This window comes from Chelon labrosus, assembly GCF_963514085.1.
Source record: "Chelon labrosus genome assembly, chromosome: 23".
Taxonomy (NCBI): Eukaryota; Metazoa; Chordata; class Actinopteri; order Mugiliformes; family Mugilidae; genus Chelon; species Chelon labrosus.
The window spans coordinates 6,993,278-7,012,912 of record NC_140356.1 but is presented as its reverse complement, the minus strand read 5'-3'; the positions used below and the strand labels follow the sequence as shown (position 1 = coordinate 7,012,912).

Below are 19,635 nucleotides of genomic sequence, written 5' to 3'. Positions count from 1 at the left end.
TGCGCGCGCGTGTGTATGCGTGTGTGGAGTCGCACAATCCCCCATTGTTCTTCAGCTGCTACCTTTAACAGGGCCGCATTCCTGCGCCAGTCAAACCAGATGAGGAAGAGTAGAAAAGAGGGAGAGAGAGAAGGAAGTCGGGAAGAAGAGAAAGAGAAACACAACAGGGGATGAAAGTCAGAAGAAGAAGATGAAGAAGAAGAAGAAGAAGAAGAGAAGGAGGGAGTGACCTGCCCTTTGACCGCTCAAGAAGGTGAGAGCCATCCATTTGTCCTCTCTGTTGGTAGCTGCCGCTTCACCCGCCCCAGCCCCCGCCAGCCCACCTCCGCTGCTGCCCACCGACCACCCTCACCCCGCCTTCTCCTCCTCCCTCACTTCCCTCCGCACTCCATCCATCCGCCAACAATGAACAATAAAGGCAACTGTCGGGAGCACTGGCCGCTGGAAAAATAAACACGCCGCTGTCCTAACTCACAGACCCACCTTTGTAGAGCCAGAAAGAGAGTGTGTGTGTGTGCGTCTATAGCCAAAGCTGACCAAGACAAGAAAGAGCCTTGTGTTAAAAACGTTAGCCCGTTCAAATGGCAGGAGGAGGGGGAGTGGAGGAAAGGGGCAAAAAAAAAAAAAAAGGCAAAGGGGGGGTTGCAAAGGTGAAACGGTGGATCAAAGGAGTCTTTTTTTGTAGGGGTTTCTTGTTGGAGTTAACCCTCCCTTCACACACACACACTCACATCCACGCACAAACGCAAACACAGTAAAACTGAGCGCCGCCAACCAAACAGCGTGTATGTGTGCACTGAGGTGGAGGGACATTCCTTCAGCCAGAGGCCGGGATAGTCGGCCTTGCCTTTACTACAAGCTGTTCACAACCCCCTCTCAGCTGTTGATCTTTTATCAGTCAACCAAAGCAAGAAAACGACACTACTCCTAACTGAGATTTAGAATCTCCCGTGCGCCGTGTCTCGCCTCTCTCTCTCTTTCTCCCCCTACGAACCAGACTTTCAGAATTTCTGTGGCGGCCCCATAAATCAGGCCGCGTCGGCTTGTTTCCTCAGCTGCTGCGAGGCAGGCAGGTGGATCGATAACTGGTTTCCTCCATCGGTTTACACACATTCCTCCTTAGGCAGATTGCTGCGGCCCGTGCTTACCTGCAAACCCCGACGAACAAACACAGGCTCTCTCCTTTCTCTCTCTCTCTACACACACACACATATACACACACACACACGCGGGGTAATTAACCAATTTGTAACAATGTAATACTTGTCATTGTGTCGGCTGTGCTAATTAATGACCACGGCTGCGCTGATAACTCCAGGAGAAAGGAGAGGGGATGAGATAGCTAAGACGCGAGGGAAGGAGAGAGGAGCTAACAGGCAGACGAGGACGGAAGAGGATGAAGGGACGATATGGGAGCAAAGAGAAGAAGAATGAGAGGAAGGAGAAGACATGGGGAAAAAAGAAAGAAAAGCTGCATGGAATGTAGGGCAATGTTAATAAGTATATCTACATGGACACGATAACCTGATTAAATAATCGCGTTAGTTAATATAATCAAGTCAGCATTAAGGTAACAGAATTAAGGTTTCATTAAAGTACATGCTTGGTTTGTAGTAACCTCATTCTTCCCATAACTGAACTCTACTTGATTTGTTTGGCTACATGATTTGTAACCCAACAGAAAATAACTTACTACCGCTTCTGAGGGCGTCGCGTTATTTTGTCCATTTGTCGCCCCCAAATGTGTTTTTGTTCCGCCGCGAAACACAACAATACACCACAGGTCTTAGTTTAGTCGAGTTCAGCGGTACAATAATGGAAGAATAAGGCCTCTACAGTGAGCTGTCTTAAACTTAATTTTAGGTTATAACTGAGTCTACACTATTGTATGTTTTTCTACAATTTGCACTGACTTTCTTCTCTTCCTTTTGTTCTTTCTGTCTTTTTTCTTCCACTAAGCAGTGGCACCTGGCCAAACAACTTTCCTCCAGGAGCTGCCTTTGCCGTTCAAACTGTGCGCAAGAGGCTGTGCGAGCACACTGCGAGATCTGTGAACTGGGGAATCTCCCTTGCCAGTTTATGAGGTACACTAAACGACACTGAAAATGGATGCACTCTAATCTAATTCTAAATCTAAGCGTCAAGACCGTTAAAGTGTTCAGTTTATGTTGAAACGGCGTCAGAGAGGAGGTAATTCGGCTGTGTGATCATCGTTCGGGGATGTAATTTGTGGTGCTGTTAAAGTGGATTGAATTAAGCGCTAAAGTGTTTCTTTTATTTTGCCGACCTGGGATTATGTCAGTACAACACAGTACAATTTAATAGGACTACAAACCACAGCCTCCAAATGTGGAATCAACAACTGGTACACGACTCACAAAACTTTGTTTCGAAATGTATTGTAGAATTAAACAAATTCCGAGGAGAAGTTTCAGAGGATTAATTGAAAACGATCCTGTCTATTAATATTTATGAGGCGTTAACACAACAGGGCTTTAATGAAGTGGTTAACAAGCTGATACTGTATATGTAAAAATGTCATGCGGTGTGTGTAAGGAAGTGCGGGGAGGTAGATTGAAGGTAAAACCGGGAGTTCAAGAGATTAACCGTCTTTCCTGCCACTCTCCACGTTCCAGTGCGGCACATCCGATGTTAATGACACTACACCGTGGGGATATTTGTTCTAGTGCTGCGAGTTCTGTAATTGTGTGTGTGTTCCGCGACGCGAGCCGCATGGGGCCTTTTACCAGCGTTTCTTCTCAATAAGGCCAACGGAGCAGGAGGCGGTGGCTCGGAATCACTTTGTTCCCCGCAAAAAGCTCTTCAATGGAATTCGATGGGGGGAGAAGAAAAAAAAAAAAAAGGAAGGGATGCGCTGACAGTGTGAGAGTGCGCACACACCTACACATTTGAGACACTCAAACCGGTGTGCAAACGCTTTCTGTATATTTCTAGTGTTATTTCTTTTTCCTTACAGTCCGCGCATTTACACATACACCGTTATGTAACACACAAACATGGGCTCCACAGACGCGAGCGTACATTCACGCACTTCCTCTACACATATACTGCTCCCCAGCTGCTGGTGCGTGGTGCGCCAAGCGGGACGCCCCTACACAGAAATGTCAGCGCGGCGGGGTGCTGGGAAAAAGGGGGTTTGATCAATGGAGCCCCCCTCTCGATGGCCACGCCGCTCCGCGAGGCTCTTTGATTACATATTGCTTTGCTTCCTAATGAAGCTCAATTACTGGAGGAGAACGACGGCTTTGCCCCGGAGTTACAGGGAATAATAGCCACTCTCTTCTACTTTCTCCCTCTCTCTGCTGCTCTCACATCTTTTTTTTTTTCTCTTTCTTTCCCTCCGGTTGATTCTTGCCCCTGCATGTTCGCGGCGCGGCTCTCTTGTTCGCTCTTTGTGCCGCTCTTCGCCCCCTGCCCTTCTCCGTAGGGTCCGCCTCGCCCTAGGGTGTTCGGAAGGGCCGGAGTGGGTAAAATGGGTGATTAACATTGAGATTAACGCGGAGCCGATGGACCGGCGGAGACGTCATTAACTTTCTGACATGTCGGTCAAACGCGCAAGACGAGGAGGGCAACTCGGTGCAGTTCAGGGCAGCTCGGTTCACTTACATCCAATTCAACTGATTTCACTCAGTTTTAGTTTATTTCACTTGAACTTTAATCAAGGCGGTCCTCCATTAGATTTCTTTACATACAGGCTTCTGGCATATTCTCACCTAGAAACTATATACTGTTATTTTGAGAATAAGAAATGTAATTTGTACAGTTAACCAGTAACTGGAAGATTAAGCTGAAATGATTTTTAATAGATGTTTTACCCCTCAGTGGACATCGGTGATGCATAACTTATTGTTAAAGGGTTAATGATTTTTTTAAAAGCTGACTTAAGTTTGGTTCTGGCATTATTTATTGTACCATACCTTTAATTTCTCCGATGTGCCCTGAGCCCATGGCCAAAAGTTTATCCTTCCAGTCCTTTGACAACAGCCTCTCAATGCTGGGGGCCTCTGTTTAGGGGGGGGAGGAGGGGAGGAGGGGTGGGTGCAGAGGAGAGGGAGAGAGAGAGGGATTCAGTTGGCTGGCCAACATGACAATAAAGCTCATTTAAAGTCCATTTGCTGTAATAAAGGCAGCGGCAGCTCAGCCTAATGGCCGCATCAGCAGGAGAGAGAGGCAGAGCGAGGGGAGAGAAAGGCGGAAAGAGAGAAGCTGATAATCGAAAAGAGAGGAAATCTGAAAAACAAAAACAAGTGAGCAAAAGGGAAGAGAGCGAGAGAGGCGACGCAAGATAAAGAGGGAGACAAGTGGAGGAGAGAGGGAGACAGAAAGAGAGAGGCTTTTTTCCCTCTCACCTGCTGCTAGAGAATCATTAGCCCTGTGGGCCCTGAGACAAAGAGGGCCTTAATGCACCCGCCACAATGGACACATTATCAGCTAGCCGCTTTGTTTTCAACACACACTCACCACAGAGCCTCACACGCGCACACACACGCACGCAGAGCCCCTGCACATGTGCGCACACACTCGCTAATTACTATCCTAACTATGGTCACACTCGCACACAGATGCAGACACACACACATGCACACACACAGTGGGGGAAATGGAAATGTCACGCAGGCGAGCGTACACATGGAGCGATCCTAGATGTGTGCACATATATGGACTGATGGAAGCGCACCCAGGCGCATGAACATACACAGAGACGCTGCCATCAGCCTACAGGCGTCACCCCTGTTGACTGTTATTGACATGAACAAAGGGGAAGAGTTGAAATGATCAGACAAAGAAAGTGGGAAGCAAGGGAAGAGATGAAGAGATGGAGAGAAAGAGAGAGAGAGAGAGAGTACTTTATTTACCGGGAGCCATCTGCACTTGGGGATGCGAGGCCTAGCTAAGGAAAGGGGTTTTACACTTTGAGTGGGGAGATTAACCCTATCAGCCAACGCAAACACACACACACACACACACACACACTTGAATGCACAAACACCAGCAAAACACCCGTGCATGCAGGACACACACACGTGGGCGAGCTCACACGCGTAGTCGCACGCGCGCACACACACATGCAGACACACTGTGACTTGCTGACAGCAGGCAAAAAGTTTGTTCGTCCCCGCCGGATTATTTTTCTTCTTTCCGTAACGACAAAACTGATTTAAGGAGAAAAAAAAAAGTCTTAATCTTTCTGGTTGGAGACAGCTTGCTCGCACAAACAAACACACACGTAGTCTACATGCACACACACATGTTTTAATGCTTTCCACAGAGAGAGAGAGAGAGAGAATGAAAGAGAGAGAGAGATGTCCGGTGTGTTAAGTTGAACCGCTTAATGCTTCTACTTTGCTTCTAAAAGAGACATGAACGTGCACACATACCGTATCTGCCGCACTCAACAACAAATCTTAAGTACTTTTGCTTGTCATCCGAACACACGCGCACACACAAAAAAGCCTAAACTTCTTTCTTCCCTCTTCATCCCTCTATTTTTTCTCCGTCTGCGGTGGAGTGGATGTGCAGGACGAGAAACCAGCTGGAGATTTTCAGGATTTAAAACGACACATGATAACACACAAAGAGGCGCGCAGGAGAGTCGAGACGCACAAGCTTGCTTCACACACACACGCACACGCACACACACACACACACACACACACACACAAAGCACTGCGGCGTGTCCTACATACTGTACCTCGGTTTGTGTGTGTGCGTGTGTGCGCGCGCGCGCCTCCAGCCTCCCCTGAGGCCTGAATCAGGTCCTTTCCTCTGGCTTCAAGACGAGAGCATTCACGCCCCGCTGATCACAATAGGGACACATTCACACTCTTAGCGAAAAGATCAATGCTGAACTTCAAGCCAGTCCAAGTCTCACTTATTTTTTTATTTTTTTTCCTGTTTCTCTTCTCGCTGTCCTTGGCCTGGTCTGTCCTTGCACCCCTGCCACTTAGCCGGCAAGTCAGCGTCCCTGATGCGCCCTAGTGCTTTCTGTCAGGAGCCACCGTAGTCTTCAGGGAATTGGTTAGCGGTGGGATGAAGGTATGAGGATAGGGAGAAGAAGGAGGAGGAGGAGGAGGAGTAGAAGAGAACTGGGATAGATGGAGATTCTTTTGCAAAAACAGGGAGGAGTGAAAGAAAACATGCGTAGAAGGAGCAGAAGAAAGAGTGTACTCCTGTGTTTTTTTCCCCCCTCGTGACAGCTGTCTCACCATCACCCCAACAGGTGCTATTAGCCCCTGGCACTCCCTCTCTCTGCCTCTTTCTCTCTGTCTCTCGCCCCCCTCAGCCCCCTCTCCCTCAACAATGACAGAGGCTTTTAAGCCAAAGAGCTTTGACAAGTGAGAGGGAACAACAAATGGCAGTGTCGCCTGTTCTCTTTCCATTGCACTCCCTCTCTGTCTCCATCTCCTAGTTATTATTTTTATTTATTAACAGGGCTGCAGCCATTGTCCCCAGTGACAGGCCGGGGCCACTTTAACTATTAATAAAAGCCAAGAGGCTCTTTCATTGTGCGGTGGATGGCAAAACGCGAGGAAATGGGCAGGAGGGGCTTAGAAGAGGAGAGGAGGAAGAAAAGAGAAGAGAAGAGAAGAGAAGAGAGACGTTGACTGATGTGGTGAACACCGCGAGAAATGAACCCCTCCGCTGTCACCCATGATAAAATACAAACACACATATTTTCCACAGAAATACAGGTCACCAACCCGCACACACACTGATTCACAACCCTGTGAATCAGTTAAAAGGTGTGTTTGGACATCTTATCAAAAACATCATTCTCCCGTGCATTAGCTTCTCAGCATGGGTGTTTGGCGCATTCAAACGCCGCCAACCCCCGAGCGTTTCCATCCTTATTCAAAAATATTAAACATTGCCACCGATTCCTGACGCCTCCGATCCAAGGATCCAATTCCTTCAGCTCAGCAGATGGAAATGCACCTGATTCACACTTGGTGCTCTGCGATATTTCAAGCGTTCTTTATTTATTTATAAAACTGACTTCTGAGCAGCTGGAAACATCTACTACTGCTACTATTAACTAATTAGGGCCAGAAACCACATAATAAAAGGAGGACGGCACAACACTTTCCATGAAACACTGAGACGCTGCTCCTTGTTCTTCTGACGTACGGGACGCCGAATGCGTGCGTGCAAGTGTGCGTTAGCGTTGTGTGAGGTAAGCGGGTGGAGGCCGCTGCCTACGCAGGGGCGTGGGCTGCATATTTGCAGGGTGGGGTGCCGTGAGCTGAGGGCGAGGGAGGATACCCGTCTACCCCTCAACAAAAAGAAGGGAGAGAGGGAGTGCTCAGCTGCACGGGGATCTGAGACTAGGCAAATATGTCCACGTTTAAACTCTCAAGACACCTTTTTCTTTGAGGATGTAAAGATTTCACGCTGCCTAAAGGTGTCACGTATACGTTGTGAACTTGTTTCACCTCCTTATTAAAGCTGAATGATGTTTACTCAGTCATTTTTATATTCCTATTAGTCATCTTCGAGACATTTTGGCCCTGCAACTGATCAGGGAAGATGAAGCAACTATAAAATCCACACCGCCTTGTTTTGACCGTCTGGCTTTGACCGTACGGTACGCGCGACTGTAAACCCCGCCGCTGCGTATTTTCATGCGTAAGCGCACAAATTCATCTGAGGGTGATGTTCTGATTCGGATCCCGCGTGGCTGAGAGGGATTCTGGGAAAAGCAGAGGGGGGAAAACGCTGACAATAACCCTGGAATCGTCGGCTATTATTTTGGCTCATTGGCTCAAACGGAGTCAAGCTGCTGCCCTGCAGCCGAGCCAAAACAACCCCGTCCACCTGCCGAGAGGGGAAACTGTGTGTGTGTGTGTGTGTGTGTGTGTGTGTGTGTGCTTGTGTGTGCGTTACAGCAAGCCCCCATCCGGCTTTTGGATCCACAGTAAGCTTTTGGTTTAGAAGCTGCTGGAGAGAGAAGGGGAGAGAGAAAGAGAGAGAAAGAGAGAGGGAACGAGAGAGAGATGGGAGGAGACTCTGACCAGCCTCACAAACAATACCAACTCTCTCTCTCACTTTCTATTTTTCACTCAGACGTTTCGCCCTGAGTCACCACAAGCAGCCAGCGCTATTTTTCCTATTATCTCATATTTGTGAAGACTGGAGACTTTTTAGAGGAAAAGGGAGTGCGGGGTGGTGAGGTGGAGGTGGTGGAGGAGGAGTGGGGGTGTGGAAAGAGAGAGAGAGAGAGAGAGAAAGAGAGAGTATGAGAGACAGAGAGCCCGGGCCCTTGGGTACACAACAAAGGGGCCTCTGTGCCAGCGCCAGGCCCAGCCGGGCTCAGAGGAGGGTGGAGGATGAAGGAGGAGAACGAAGACAAGGAGGAGGAGGAGGAGGAGGGCCCACAGGAAAGGGCCCTGGCTTGGGACCCGTGGCCGGCGCTTATATCCCGAAAAACAGGCTCCACATTGACTCAGGCCTTGGCAGCCATAGGGAGGCTCCAGCTACTCGCCCCCCTCCTCTCTTTCCCGTCTTCATTCTCCTCCCTCCCTCCCAAACTGAGCAGGGGTCAGCATTGAATAAGCAATTATACAAGCACTGGTGGAGTTTGTCTAAGACTGCCACCCTGAACACTGAAGTATTGAGATGGCAGGAAGGAGAAACAGAGAGAAAGAGGGAGGGAGAGAGAAAGAGAGAGAGAGGGGAGGTGAAATGTGCGGCGACCTCTGTGGTTAAAAACCCATGAGCTGGTGGCTACGACAGAGACAGAGATCGCATGTTTACATGTGATCTACAGATTAGACTATAACCACATTAATATAAATCACTGCAGCAGTCATACAAACACCTTAACAAGGTTATCTTAAGTGGATTAACGGGAAAAGATCTGAATCGCTGTGGATTTATTGCCTTAATATTAGAATCGATTCTCACACAAAACCTCTGAAAGTTTCCGCACATTAACGCGACCGTCAAACGCATCGTGTCGACCGCGGTTAGTCGGAGTCACGTAAAAGAAAACGCCAGAACGTTGACCTCGTAATCTGGGTTGTGCACTGCAAAAGAAAGACAAATGGGCGCCAGTTGGAGAAGCACACCTGCACAAGACTCAGGCTTAAAAAAGGAAATGTTCAAGCTGTGCTGTGGACTATTTCATACAAATTACCCGTCTTAATAATTCACCTAAAACATCAAGAAATGTTGTTGTGATGAATACTTCTTGCAGATGCACGCTGAAGTGTTTTATTTAATAAAAGAAGGGAAAAGGTAGAGTTACTATTTAATAAAACGAGCAAACTGAGTCTTTCAGATGTAAAATGATACAACTTTAACGCACTGGATCTTCTGCATTATGGAGACGTTCAAAGAAACTTCAGAGAAGCAGAATTTGGAATACAACTCCTCACTTATTTACACCCTCTTGATACCGCAGCTTTCGCTTTTCAGTCTGGCTACTCCCCCCACGCCGGCGGCGCCAACATGCTCCATTACGAAATGATGATGTTGATATTTTGATGATCAATTCATGTCTGGTTGAGCTGGGCCATGTGTCTGGACACATTTTCATCGATTCCTTCTAAAGACAGTCCAATCGTTCCAAAGCGTCGAGGGCCGTGCCAAGATTATGGGGAGAAAATAAGAAAAATAAATAAAAGAGGAAAAAAGAAGGGGCACTACACGGCTATACGGCGGCTCGAGAGCGGAGAAAGAGATGGAGAGGGAGATGTATCAAAAAGCTTTTTGTCCAAGCCCACCTCACACCGCCACCTCCGCAAGGTTAGCTGCTAAAAGTACCAATTACTGGCTTGTTGTTGGGGAGAACGGCGCTTGGCAACAGTTGCCGCGGTGGCCGGGCCTCTGTGTAAACACTAAAATCCCTCTCCTCCTCCTCGTACTCCTCCTCCTTACTTTCTAACCCCCTCCCAGTGCTCCCTGCCTCCCACCGAAGCAGAGGACCGCGGCGAGCAAGACACAGAACGGGGAGGAAGAATGCGCGCAGGCCGTCCCCGGTCGGCCGCAGCGTCCGTGGTGACTTTTCATTCAGAAGCTGCTCCAACTTTAGTTATTAATAAACACCCAGACCACTAGGCAGGCTAGGGGGACACCATCACACACACAACTCAAAGTGTCTGGCAGACACTCGCACACACACTGAGCAACATCAACTTCTAAAAGAGACCGCTATTCACCTTGTAAAAGTAAGTTTTTGGGGGTAGCAACGGGGGACATATGGTCCTCCCCTAAAGAGCTGTGACAATCACAGCCGAGGCTCCAAACGCATTTTAGGGCGACACACCTGTTAACAGAAAACACTCGCACGCAATATGACTTGCCAAAAACACCTGAAGTCAGACTGGGGAGGAGGAGGAGGAGGTTTTATTTTAGTCTACTTAAAGTTTTAGTAAAAAGGAAAGAAAAAGAAGAGGAGAAATTAGCCCCCCCACCCGTCTTAATGTGAGGCGGCCGTGCTGTCAAAAACATAAAAAGCAGAGATACAACTCACACCAAACAACAGATGCACCGGGATCTTTTTTTTCCTCCTTCCCTCCTTCTAATATTAGGGATAGTATGGACGTATGGCAACATGTTTCCATTAAATCTGCCGCTCTAAGAATAGGCCGCTGCACATAAAGCGAACATTTACAAGGGTGTCAGTCAACAATTTAATAAATTGAAAATCCATTTATCTGAATACAGAGTTCTGCCCTTCACTCCACTGCCTTTCCATAACAGATGGTGTTGTGGGTGCTTATGTCCAATTTGATTTGAACCAAACCCTCAGCCAATTTTTACACTGGCATGAAATCTCAGCGAGCCAGATCCACACACTGGCAGTCAGAAATAGCAGCGGAGAGGGCGCGACATTGTGAAAGAACGATGAAGGGCAAAATCTGGAGCGACATTCGAGAAAGTCGCAGAGAAACTTTCCTTGTTGTCTCGCTCGTGTGTTGTCGTTGTGTGCGTGCGTTTTGTTTTGGGTTTTTTTTTTTAATTCTTTTTCCTTCTCGCCCCTCCTCTGCATGTTGTTTTTGAGCCGAGCTGGTGAAATTAGCGATGCTATCTTAACGCGGTGTGGTTTTTTTTTTTGTTTTTTTGTTTTTGCGGGAGACGGAGAAACACACACACACGCACGGACACATACGCACACAGCATTTTCCCAATTGCCTCGGTGACCTCCATTATCATTAAATGCCGTTTGATAGCATCTAGACATTTGAATCCGCTGCGGACCAATTCAGCCCGGGCCCCTGATAGCCGCTGCCACCGCACCTTATTAGGGACAAGCTATGGGACCGAACACGGATCCCATTTTCATTTTACTGCCTCATACTTTACAGGCTGAAGAGACCCAGTGTCAACTGCGGTGCTGATAACCACCAAATACTGCCTGCTAATTGCCTGGTTAACAAACACAGCCTCATGAGAGACTTTTGAATAGATAATAGAGGTCCACATGCAACAATAGGTCACGCTGTATCTAAAACGTATTCACCGAGGATGCTTGGAACAGCTGCTCCGACAAATATACCGAGGCACGTTTTTTCTCATGGTGTCAAAGAAGCCCTCCCTTTAAACTCGTAGATTTATTTTTTTTTCTTTTGTTTTCAGCTCGAGTGAATTCTTAAATAATCCAATATGCCTTGAGACCGCTTCATACGCCCAAGAGGTCAACGAAAGATCAGAATCTTTCAACTAAACCGTGTAAATCACCTAAAATTAGGTTTTCAGCAACAATTTGCTTTCTTGCAAACCCAAATGCAATTTACGGGACTTGCGAGCGGTGTGAACGGATTCGTTTCAACGACCCGTGGCTCGCCCAATCAGATAAGGCGAATAAATCAATAGAATATATATATATATATATAAATAAATAAAGCTGAGTCTGCTGTGTGCGTTTTGTTGCAACCTGGGAGGAGGAGATGGTTAAACAGTCGGGGCCAGCGCTCTTTTAATGCACATCTCTCCCTGTCAAAAGCATCCTGTTAAAGTGGGCCAAGGCATGTGTACCGGTGTGTGTGTGTGTGTGTGTGTGTATGTGTGTGTGTCGTACACAGTGGCTCAGGCTGCTGTAATGGAAAATGACACTTGCAATCTGTCTCGTGGCAATAACCCCTCTTCAGTGCTCTTGTCTCCACTCCACGCATCGCACTCGTGCACGCGCGCACACTCAACGTCTCTGTCACTGCAGCAGCCCCCGGGCCGTCCTTGTCACTGCACAGCTTTATTGCATCACTTTAACGTGACAACAAAAGAAGACATTGTGCGTCGGGGCCTGCCGTGTGTAGAAGGGGGGAATGGACCCACGCACTAACTACGCGAGAGACAGACGGCGAGCACGCACACACACACACAGCGGCGTTTTCTCTTGCCAGTCATGACATTTTTCGTCTGCCTGTCAAAGCAATGACAGAGAGACAGACAGAACAGCAAGACACTCCTGACACACTAATGCTGTTTTGCATGTTGGAAGCCTATTCAAACAGCGCTGAGCCGCGACTTTAACCTCCTCTGTGTTTGTGTGCGCGCGTGTGTGTGTTTGTGCATGAAAGGCTGATGGGTGAAGACTGTTATTTCTGATGCTATCATAGTTTTGGCCCGGTGTTGCCTGCTTGATTGACAGTTGGCTCGGCTTTAGAGCGGCCTCGCTTTGCCGGACGGCGGAGGAAGGGCCCGCCCAATCCAGTTAACGCTAACTGTGTTGACAAGCGCAAACAGACGCGCGCGCACGCACACTTCTCCCTCTGTTTATGTGTCTGCCGGAGTCTTGATATCCGTCTCTTTTTGTCTTTCCTCTCGATGTGTGAATGTTTGTTCCATCTGTGCGTCGATCAGCTTGAGACAGAGCGCGTTGTAAAGTCTTAAGAATAGCCCACATTGTCCTGTGTGCTGCTCAAAGATAGGGCGACAGACATGTGAGAACCATTAGACCAATGGCAACAACAGTCCAAACAACACTGGAATGTTCTGCTGACTAGCATGTGTGCGTTTGGATTTGAGTGCGCGCGCCGGCGAGTGTTTGCGCGGCTGACCTGTTGAAGCCTTACGAGTCACTGTGCTCCAATTATTCACTCAGTGTCTCTCCTTGTAAATCTTTTCCTACTCCCGAGTTTTCCTGGCAAGGTCACGTCGTTTTTTTAGGCGAGGAAAAAACGTTCGACTGGTTGATGAGGAATGCCCCGTCAATAGCGCCTGATGCTGCTGGTTAGGTCACGTTTAGATCACTCAGCCATCTGTGGCTGACAAGCAGGAACAGGGGAACTCACTCAGATTAAATGACAATATCAGAGTTTGTCATTTTTGCCTTTAACTGATGGTTCACAGTGTTGAGACACAGATTAAATGGAATAAGAGAAAGCTAATGAGATGCAATAAAGGTCCAATTGTCCAAAAGTCAAAGTGGAGCTCCTGTATTAGAGCGCTGTGTAAAAGCTAAATCACTATTTGTTGGAAATGCTAGCGGCACTTCAGCATGAGGAGTGTTACGCAACGGGGCTTTCCAACATATAAAACAATAAATGTCATAATTTAATCAAGGTTATCTTGAGACTAAAGTGACACACACAAAGGAAGAGAATAGCAGCGAAGTGGTGAGTTGTAGTTCAATAGTTGCGAATGCTTTATCGCAACGAGATCCTACCATCGAGTTCAGACCGCTCTTGTCGCCAACGGTATTTTCTTTCTGAACAGAGTGCGATACCAACTGTCTGTTCACCAGTAATAATTTTATGATCAGATTTTTTTTTTACTGGGAAATACTGGGGGTGGGAAATATACAAGAGGGTTACCTAGGCAACCAGAGTTTGGAACATCCACTAACAACCAACTGAGAAGCGACTGGCGAGGAGAGAAACGCTATATATATATATATATATATATATAATGACGGGGCTTTACAGTGTTACAAATTGCAAGTGTGGGGTTTGGAAGGCAGACAGAAAGACGATGAAGAGTTGCATTTTGGGAATCGTAGGAGAAAGCTGATTGATTTTGATGGCTAAATTCTAATCTGTGATTTCTTAAAATAATTTCACTAATGAAAACATTTGGGACTTACTGATTGAAACTTTGACTAAGGGCCAAAGTTTCAATCAGGTCCTTGTTTTGATCTTTCATTTTGATACTTTTGATACACTAAATTATCCCTTTCAGAAATAATGTTAGCTTTAAGTCACTTGCAAAGTGCCAAATGGATCTCGGAACGGCTGAAACCTGCACTCAGTGCTTTCAAATTGAAACTGTTCTCAGCTTAAAACTGACTGGCATATCTGGCAAAACACAGATTAAGCTATCCGCTGCAAATAATTAATAATTAGAGTAACTAATGAATGATTTAGGATGTTTATCAAATCGGGCTTGCTCCTCTGTTAACATATTCTGGTCGGTCTTTCATTAAATCAAGCCTGTGTTAATCTGATCATTCGAGCCTTTATCAGAACATGTGAATTTGGATTAACTTTACTGGTAAATATCCTTTTTATTGCAACCCTTTGTAGAGTTCCCGGCGTCTATAAAACATTCCTTTCTGCGTTTGACCCCTTCTTCTTCTTCCTCCTCCTCCTCCCACCATCCCTCCGACAGGACACCCATGACTCTTTGAGAGGGCTAATTGTCTTAACTACGTTTGGCTCGGCGGAGACTGGAGACTACAGTGGGGTATGATAACCTTGGAAATAACCTTATTAGGGTAATTCAACAAACCAACAAAATGGAGGGCGGGATCCGCAGTGAAATATGGTTCGGTCGGCGGGTTACAGAGAGGCTGCAAATCCTGCGTTGGCCTGTGTTTTCACAGAGTAAACCGATACGTCGGTGGGGTTGGGAGGCTGGCGGGGGCGCACACAGAGGGCTCAATGTTAAAAAAGCGCGCTGGGCGTGTGCTCTCTTTCGGGCGCAAGAGTGTGTCAGGCGAACCGGCACGACCTAACAAACAAGTGTCCAGTGTCTTAGGGACGACTCCTTGAACTACAATCACAAGACTCTGTAGTGTGAGGCTCGCGAACAAACATGAGTTCAATTTGAAAGAGGGAGGAAGAAAACGTGTGTTAGGAAGAGAGAGAGAAAGAGGACCGACAGAGAGAATGAGGGAGATAAAGATAGACGAAAGGATTTGCCAGAATGAAAAGATGGAGAGTGGAACGCTTCCTCTGAAGCTTTGCATTTGTGAATGTGTGTTTGAAATGACTTGAGACGCCAGCATCGTCACTCCCAAGCCCACTACCCGCCATCTGACACACACACAGACAGTAAGCCGGCAAACTCTACCCACATCTGAAGTAGCCTTAAATAGCACTGTTACACACCACTTGTACACTGCTGATCATTGATATTCATAGTTAATCATCATTTTACTCGCAAATTTCAACAAGGAACCACTTTCTAAATTTAAGCGACTGTCAGGCGGGAAAGGGCTGTGAGCGTAGGAAGAGGGAGGGGGGGTCCAGTGCCAGAAAAATGGTGACGCACGCAGACACCAAACACACACAGCTCTTGCAAGTTTTACGGTAACCGTTTCAAAATAAAGCAGGTAGGGATGAGTATGAAAAGCATTCGCCTGTGGAGTCATCGCAGGATGGATGATTTGGAGAAAAGAAAGGAACAAGTGAGTGCGTCAGGGTGAGGGAGGGCGGAGATGTAGGAATAATGCGTCGCCTTAGGAATGGAGAGTTTTGCAAACACAGTTGCAGCCCAGGCTAATAAAGCCAGCCTCACTGGAGGTTTACTCAATAAATACTAAACTAAACCCATTGTCGTCTATTAAAAATGTGCCGTAAATTGGATTTTACAAGCGTCGTATTTGAAATTTGTGGAATATCTGTTAAATATTTGATTGGCAACGAGCTTCAAAACATCTCAAAGTGAATGTGTTTATCAAAAGTCACAGATTGGGAACTTCAGTTTGACATCTATGAATAGTGCTTTTCGTAATGTTTTTTTATTTTATTTTTACAAATAGCTACTTAAGTATTTAGTGAATTAGTCAGTCCTCAAAAGAATCTGAATGCTTAACCCTGAGTGACAAACAAAACTATTTAACCTGGTGGACACCTTTCACTTCAAAGTAATGCAAATTGGAAGAATTCTAGCAATCATTTAGTGATAGTAAAGTTAGGGGGCTGCAAAGAATCAGTATTTTCTGTCCACTAAATGTCCTCATCACACAAATTCCAAGCTCCCAGTTTAAGATGCAGAGTTTCAGTGGAATATTTCATAGTTCTTTAATCCTGGTAACATCATCAGGATTACTTTCATACTTGTTTTAAAGGGTGAGTAGTAGATCTTTATATGGAAATCGATAAAAACCAATAACAATTTGTTATAAAAATCAAATCAAAGCTTTAAATAAGTCTTCAGCAACTCTGACTGTATTAATGATCATTGTAGTAACATGTCATACACTCTCTGATGTTCTGGAAAGCCCACAGAAACACACACCTGGGTTATAGACAAGAGAGGCATACAACAGCTGATTTGCTTTGTCAGTATTACAATGAGCCAGGAGGGCCAAGTGTTTGTGCGTTACCCCGTGTGTGTGCGCACGCTCGCATCCGAGCGTGCCTACGTCTGGATGTTCGAATGTGTGTGTGCATGTGTGTGAGTTTGTGTGTAGGTGACAACTCCAGCCCCAAACTGACTGGCATCTGGCGGTGGCAGTTGTTTTAACAGCTGAGCTGACAGCATTAATCCGAACGCACCCAAATCAAAAGGAGACAACACCTGTTCACTGCTCCTGAGCCCAGCCGAGGAAGAGACGAGGGAGGGAGGATGGAGAGGGAGGGGAGATGAGAGAGAGAGAGAGAGAGAGAGAGAGTGAGAAGTATGAATGGAGGCAGGGTGGATAGGGAGTGATTAGAAGCAGGTGGAGAGAGTGATGGGGACAATGGTGGAGGTAGAAAGAGAGAGGTAAGACGGAGGTGGCAGAGAGGAAAATAGAGGATGGGGCAAGGATGGAAAGCAAGGGATGAGAGGGAGAAAAGAAAAAAAAACTGAGTGGATGGGGAGAAGACGATGAGAGCGGGCACGCTGCCAGGCAACACACACACGGCACTCTTTCCCTTGAGCGAAGCGGAAAGGGGCAGTGGGCCAAACAAGGAGGGAGGGGTGAAAACAGAGGGAGGGGAGGGGAGAGGTGAATGGATGGATCCCACTGGGTAATAGAGAGAGAGAGAGAGAAGGATGGAGAAAAAAAAGGGGGTGACAAAAGAGGAGAAGCAGACAGAGGAGAGCGGCGGCGAGCATTGGGGCTCCGATGTGAGCGGCCGGTGATGACCGCTCGGCCGGCCGAGCAGCAGCGGAGGAAAAGAATGCAGCTGAGGAAGGGCGGGGGAGACGGGAGGGGAGCGCTGGAGACGCCTGTCTCCCAACATCTGGCTCAAATAAGGCTGGGTCGCGCTGTGGGCTCGGGTCGTGAACCCTGAGGCTGACAACACAGACACCACCACTTCATCTGTAAGGCCCGCCCTCTGCCCAGGCAGCCAGGGGTTAATTAATAAAGACCCTGTGGCTTCAAAGACTGACACACTGACTGGCTGACGGACCAGATGACTGACTGGCTCCCTGGCCGGCTGAATGGAAGTCGTACCAGCAGAGTGCTTCACTGCGTGGCTCGCTGATTACTGCACGACGAGCTTTGTCGACCACTGAATGACTGACTGACTGACTTGTTGCTCTCTGGATGACTCAAGCGCTAAAGCTACCCAGCGCGCACACCACCTTAATATCTGTCATATAGGAAGGAGCAGAAACGGCGGGGGCGGGTGGCGATTACGTGGATCGCTGGCACGTGTCCATTCGCTACCCCAGATGCATCACGGGAAGCCGTGACTCCTCGATCAGGTCAGACAGAGTGGGTGCGTTTGTCACCACACGTATGGTGTCACCCCGCTGCTGCACCCTATATGTTTTTATTCACAATCTAGCAAGAGCTCAGCTCTGTTAAAGCCCTCTAACATCCATGTCAGGCCTTAAATCCTGCACTGGACGCTGCTGACATGGGTGATGTGGGACTACAGCTCTGATGTTTTCACATGTGTTGAAGCCGAGATGTGAAATTGCACTAAGAAGATTGAGCTACTTTGTACACAAGCTTACATGGATTATACAGAGGAGTGCAGTCTCTTCCTCGTACACATATATATATATTAACACGAGGCATGTGGAATTCCAGGCAGGCCAATATATAAATATATGTGTGTATGTGTGTATAGTATATAAAAATAGTATACGCTGTAAGTACTCTCTTGCAAAAACAGTCGCAGCTAATAAGCCCTATCACACAGCTTACTTGCAGGCTATTTAAAGTACATTATATAGCCGGCAGTCAGCTTACGTGCTGCCATGAAAGGTGCCATGAGGGCGTAGACGTGCACCTGCAGTAAAGGACCTCTATGTGGGTCACACGCAAACAACATAAGCGAGTTCAAGCATGTGCATGAGCGAAGATTACCGCAGATGCATGCTTCATAAAACGGGTGGAATCAATCTCAGTTTAAAGCGGAGGTGCCAGGAAATTAGCTCGTCTTGCCATGCCTGGTGTTTAGCCTGGCTGATTTGTATGATTTGGAAAGCATCTTGTTACACCCAGATTTTTATTTTTATTTTTGTATTGGTTTCCTCTGTGTGAATAAAACTGTGTTCAGATTTACAGGTCCATAATATTATATATTATCAGGAATATCAGGAATACAAAACACAGAAAATAAAACTCATATACTGCACATTTCAAGTCATAAACACACAAAGCATAAGTGTCATTAAAGGCCATGAATGCACCCCCCTTGAACAACTTCCACCCATTCCGCCAATGATTTAAAGTTAACTCCGAAACGCCTTCGCGCGCACGCGGCTATGAAATCTGCATGTTGGCGGAAACGTCTGGAAACCTCGCAGCAAAGCGACACCTTTTCATATTTCGCCGTGGCACGGTGTCAAGATGAGAAATCAAGCATTTCATTCCAAAACGCAACATCCACCTACTCACAAAGTAACTGCTGGTATGTCAGTAAACTACTTAATGGAAGATTGCTGCTGGAGTTATTGGCTAACTTGACAATTCTTCTTGCGAAGTAAATAAAAAAAATTAAATAAATGTTGGAGGGTGCCGTCATCTGGCCTTTTGAAAACTGGTCGAAGTCCAAACAGCAATTGCTTTTTATTTCTCCACAATGTTTCTCAGAGTGTTTTTGTTGCTTAAGTACCTCAATGAAAAGTTTTGAGATTTTTCTCTGCATTTCATATCCCTTTGATAAAGCAATCGAGGGACAAATGGAAGTCAGCGCACTCTGCACAAAACTCATTAATCTTGCAACCATTTTGCAGCATAAAAACATTCCTCCGACGCTCCATGGGAATGGGAGAAAAGACCAAGAAAGGAACATAACAGAAAAGGGAAGAAAACAACAACCGGGCTGTGCAAATGAAGAGAGTTTATGAGAAAGCTGAATAGATAAATCATGGATTCCACTGATTTGGTCATGGGACATGATGCTGAATGGAAGTGAATGGGCGGATGCCAAGACACTGGGGCCTGTCTAATATTTGGGAGTCGGTGACAGGAGGCCTTTATGCGGGACAGTCTGACTCACACCAACACACACACAGAAACACAAACATATTCGTATGAAACACACAAATGTATTCCTGACG

The 19,635-nt window shown here is 46.8% G+C and overlaps 1 protein-coding gene across 1 annotated transcript in view; it reads right to left on the bottom strand.

Moving 5' to 3' along the window:
- sox5 (SRY-box transcription factor 5) overlaps positions 1–19,635 on the bottom strand; it is a 71,458-nt gene that overhangs the window by 36,540 nt on the left and 15,283 nt on the right. Inside the window, exon 3 of the mRNA XM_084573337.1 lies at positions 3,939–4,025. Within this exon, the coding sequence (XP_084429463.1) occupies positions 3,939–4,025 (87 nt within the window). The remainder of the gene's footprint in view (positions 1–3,938; positions 4,026–19,635) is intronic.